At 40.0% G+C, this 3,650-nt stretch overlaps 1 protein-coding gene across 1 annotated transcript; it reads right to left on the minus strand.

Moving 5' to 3' along the window:
* Nucleotides 1–2,311: 2,311 nt before the first annotated feature.
* LOC121266528 (zinc finger protein 8) lies at nucleotides 2,312–3,412 on the minus strand. The gene has a single exon (XM_041170380.1). The coding sequence runs from the start codon at nucleotides 3,217–3,219 to the stop codon at nucleotides 2,479–2,481; it is 741 nt and encodes a 246-aa protein (XP_041026314.1). The 5' UTR covers nucleotides 3,220–3,412; the 3' UTR covers nucleotides 2,312–2,478.
* Between the last annotated feature and the right edge of the window lie 238 nt (nucleotides 3,413–3,650).

Here is a 3,650-nt window from a genome sequence, read left to right on the forward strand (position 1 = left end):
TAAGTATTTACATGATCGATCGATCGAACAGCTAGCTTATTTGGCAATGGTACTACTGGAAGGACCTTTAATATCGATTACAGTGACTCAACTATCTGAACTCCAAATAATTAAACATCAGCTATAGCAAAACCGTACTGCCTGCAAAAGTAGGTTCATTCGGCTTCAAATATCATATGAGCATATATGCACGGATCGGACTTTCTTTTTTGCTTATATATAGTACTACTACTGCAAAAAAGGTGAAGAACAAAATTGTGATGATTTCTGATATGACATTCATGTTAGCCTTTCGATTCCTGAAATTTCCAACCGGTAGTTCTGATCATGAGATGGAAAATTGGAAATTATTCTTCTTTTTCTGCATGATCGATGCATATACAATATTAATATATATTCTGCTGCGAAAGGTGCAGAACAATATGCCTGAGTTTTGTTTGGGTTTCTGCTCGATCGATCTAATCAAGTAACTTCGAGGGGGAAAAAGGAACAAAGACAACGAAAAGATCACTGAATTCAAACACTACTTCAATAAAACACATGATTTTCCTCGGAAGCGGGTTGAGACAAAACACATATCCCAAAATCCAGGTCAAAAACAAATTAAAGTTTTGGACTCTTTAATTTTATTAACGAGCAAGTTTTGTAAGGGGATTGAATGAGTTGTTTCAATTATTATCTAAAAAACTCTGACGCAGTTCTGTAGCCACAATAATAGACAGATTAAAGAAGAAGACAGATCCATCAGTACAAACTCTCACTGAATTATTGCTGAGATAGAAAACCTCTAAAATCTCTAAAATCCACAGCTCCACTCTCACCTAAAATGTCTAGCCACTTAAAACTTCTCTCTCTCTCTCTCTACAATTAAAAAGTAGAAGGTGCAAAGAGGTAAAATAATAATAATAATAATAATAATAATAATAATAATAATAATAATAATAATAATAATAATAAATAAAGGTGGCAATCTAACTAGCTACCTGCATGTTCATATGTTCTAGTCTTTTAGTTAGTTTGGATGGCTGGTCTGGTTTTTCTAATTAGTTTTGAATGTGTAACTCATGAGATGTAAAGATGTAATCAGGTTATCAATAAAATTAGAGTATTTTTTTTTTTTTTTAAATGTTCGAGTCTTGAGGGCAAAGAAGGACACATCCTTTTCCGAGAGGTTGGTTTTCCGAATTTAAATCCATGAAAGCTGCTTAGGTATTGCTAGCTGCCTCTGAGCTGAATGTTGAAAATTGTGTTTCGAAATAGGCGCTACAGATCGAGACTTGGCCCATGCCTTCCCAGTTGTAGACCAGGCCTGGATCATCAACTTAGTAATCACTCATGTCACTTTATTTTTTAATGACCTCATTTTCATTCCACCGCTCCAACACATTGTACGTACTCTTTACATCGCAACCATTCTATTTCAACCTTTTGCCTAACAATCAAGGTCCCACGACCCAACCACAATATATCATCCAAATCTGATCGATGGAGCAGATTTCTCGTCGTTCTTTTGCTACTAATTCCTTAATGTACTTTAGTTTGATCGAAGAAGAAAAAAACTCAGTGATTTTAAATTATTTATTGCCTTTGCTTCCTCAGCCAAAAGTCTAATGACAGGAGGATCTATCCCCTCTCTTCCTCACACACACAGACACAGACACAGACACGTACAGAGATACACATAATTCTACTCAGAACGACTGAGTAGAAAGAAAGCGGAACATGCATTAAAGATTGGCAAGATCATATGCTATCCTCGCGCAGATGCCATGGAAATATCATTGTCTTTCTGCATCATAAGCAGAGCAGACATCAAAGTTTATCACCTGATCATCTTTTCTTTCTTTCTTTTATATCTCTGCTGCACTAAAACAAATCCCGCCTCCCTCTTCACCCCACCTGTCTAGCTCACATATATAGATATACGCACCCGTCTCCGTCTCTATGGACAGACTTCATGCCCACCCAACGGGTCCCCCATATATTCCTCACACGTATGAAATACTCTTGAGTCTTGATGGAAGAGATATAATAGCACTGGACCAAATATTTTGATGATCTATGTTTCTTCAAACTTGAATTGAATTTTACAAAGAAAAGCATTTGCAAAATTCTCCCAGTTATCATTTTGAAAATACTTATCTTCCTAGAGATCAGCTAGTCATCATGTCTAAACTAATTATGTAGTTTCTGCTTTAAAGACGGGAGAAATTTTTTCCATTACTCCAACCTGAAGGTGCCTTACCAACAAAAAATCAAGGGTCAAAGAGTCTCTTAACTTGAGGAATATGCTGTCTCATATTCAAAGACATAAAAAATAATAATTCACCTCATTTCATTTACACACTAGCTCATACTAAAATGATGATGTTAATAAATAGAAAACGGTTACTGGTTTCCCTCATTTTGCATATCAAAAGATTGCAAGCCCGATCTAATCTTAAATCTCAAATAGTTTAAGATGTTATCGAATTACTACTACAGATGAAGATCCAAACTCACATGGTCCTGGACGCTAGCCTTCGATTCGTAAACGTACCTGCTTTGAGAACTAGACCCACCAACGTGTGAGGGCTTTAACTCATCCCCGGCAAACAATGGCAACGGGTGCAACGAAGGGTCCCTATTAAAAGTAGGGTTACTTTGGGCGGCAGGGATTCGCCACAAGGCCAAAGGACTCCCATTTATAGGAGGAGGCTGAGAAAACGAGCTGGGGCTTCCATAATACCTACCATTAGCAGCAACGGTATTAGTATTACTAGTGTTCCATGATGGATAGGACATTGGTGGAATTGGAGCGGAGCCGAGGCGGTAATTCATGAACCCTGCATAGACGTGCGCATCAGAGAGGTGGCTACTATGTACCATGGCCGACTGAAGATGCGCGCGTTTTGCGTGTTGGCGTTCCCTTTTATGGGCGTTTTGGTGGCCTCCTAAGGCTTGAGAGGTTGGGAAGTTTCGACAACAGTAGTGGCACTCAAATCTGCGGTTACTCTCCCCGTTCTCGTTCATGTTGTCCTTTGCGTCGATCTCGCACGTGTTGGTCTCGGCAGACTCGGACTGATCATCAGTGCCGGCACCTGCATGTTTATCACCGCCGAATTCTATGCCAAAAAGCCTAATGCCCTTTTCCTTAACTGGTGCGGGGCGAATGAAGGGGAGCTGAGAGAAGGATTCGACGTTCATGAAGTCATGGGTCTCTCTCTCGGTCTTGTCCATGGAAGGAAGGGACTGGGGATCAGTTTAGTTTGTATGTAAGATTAGCAGCTCAGAGCGAGAGAGAGAGACAGAGAGAGAGAGAGGGGTGAAGTGCAGTACCACACCAGGTTGGAGGGAGAATTGGGGGGGAGGTGAGGTTGTATGTTCAGGGTTGTGGATGTGTGGTTGGTGGGGCCTATAAAGAGGGAGGAGGGGTCTGATTTTTAACACAAATGAGGCTGACCCATCTCAGAGTGAAGCCTGACAAGCCCTCGAGTTTCAGATCAGTGGCTTTGGCTTCTCAAAGTACCATGCACCCTTTGCCTCCTTCCACTTATACATCTTTATTTATTTATTTATTTATTTTTGTCTCTGTAAGTAAAATGTACATCCCCTTGAATTTCAGCAGTACTATCATATGAATCTACCCCTAGCGTTGGTGAAACGGGAGA

The sequence above is a fragment of the Juglans microcarpa x Juglans regia genome, chromosome 5D (genome assembly GCF_004785595.1).
Source record: "Juglans microcarpa x Juglans regia isolate MS1-56 chromosome 5D, Jm3101_v1.0, whole genome shotgun sequence".
In the NCBI taxonomy this organism is placed as follows: Eukaryota; Viridiplantae; Streptophyta; class Magnoliopsida; order Fagales; family Juglandaceae; genus Juglans; species Juglans microcarpa x Juglans regia.

Coding starts and splice junctions, on each gene's coding strand:
- LOC121266528 (XM_041170380.1), bottom strand. CDS start 3,219: ATGGACAAGACCGAGAGAGAGACCCATGACTTCATGAACGTCGAATCC.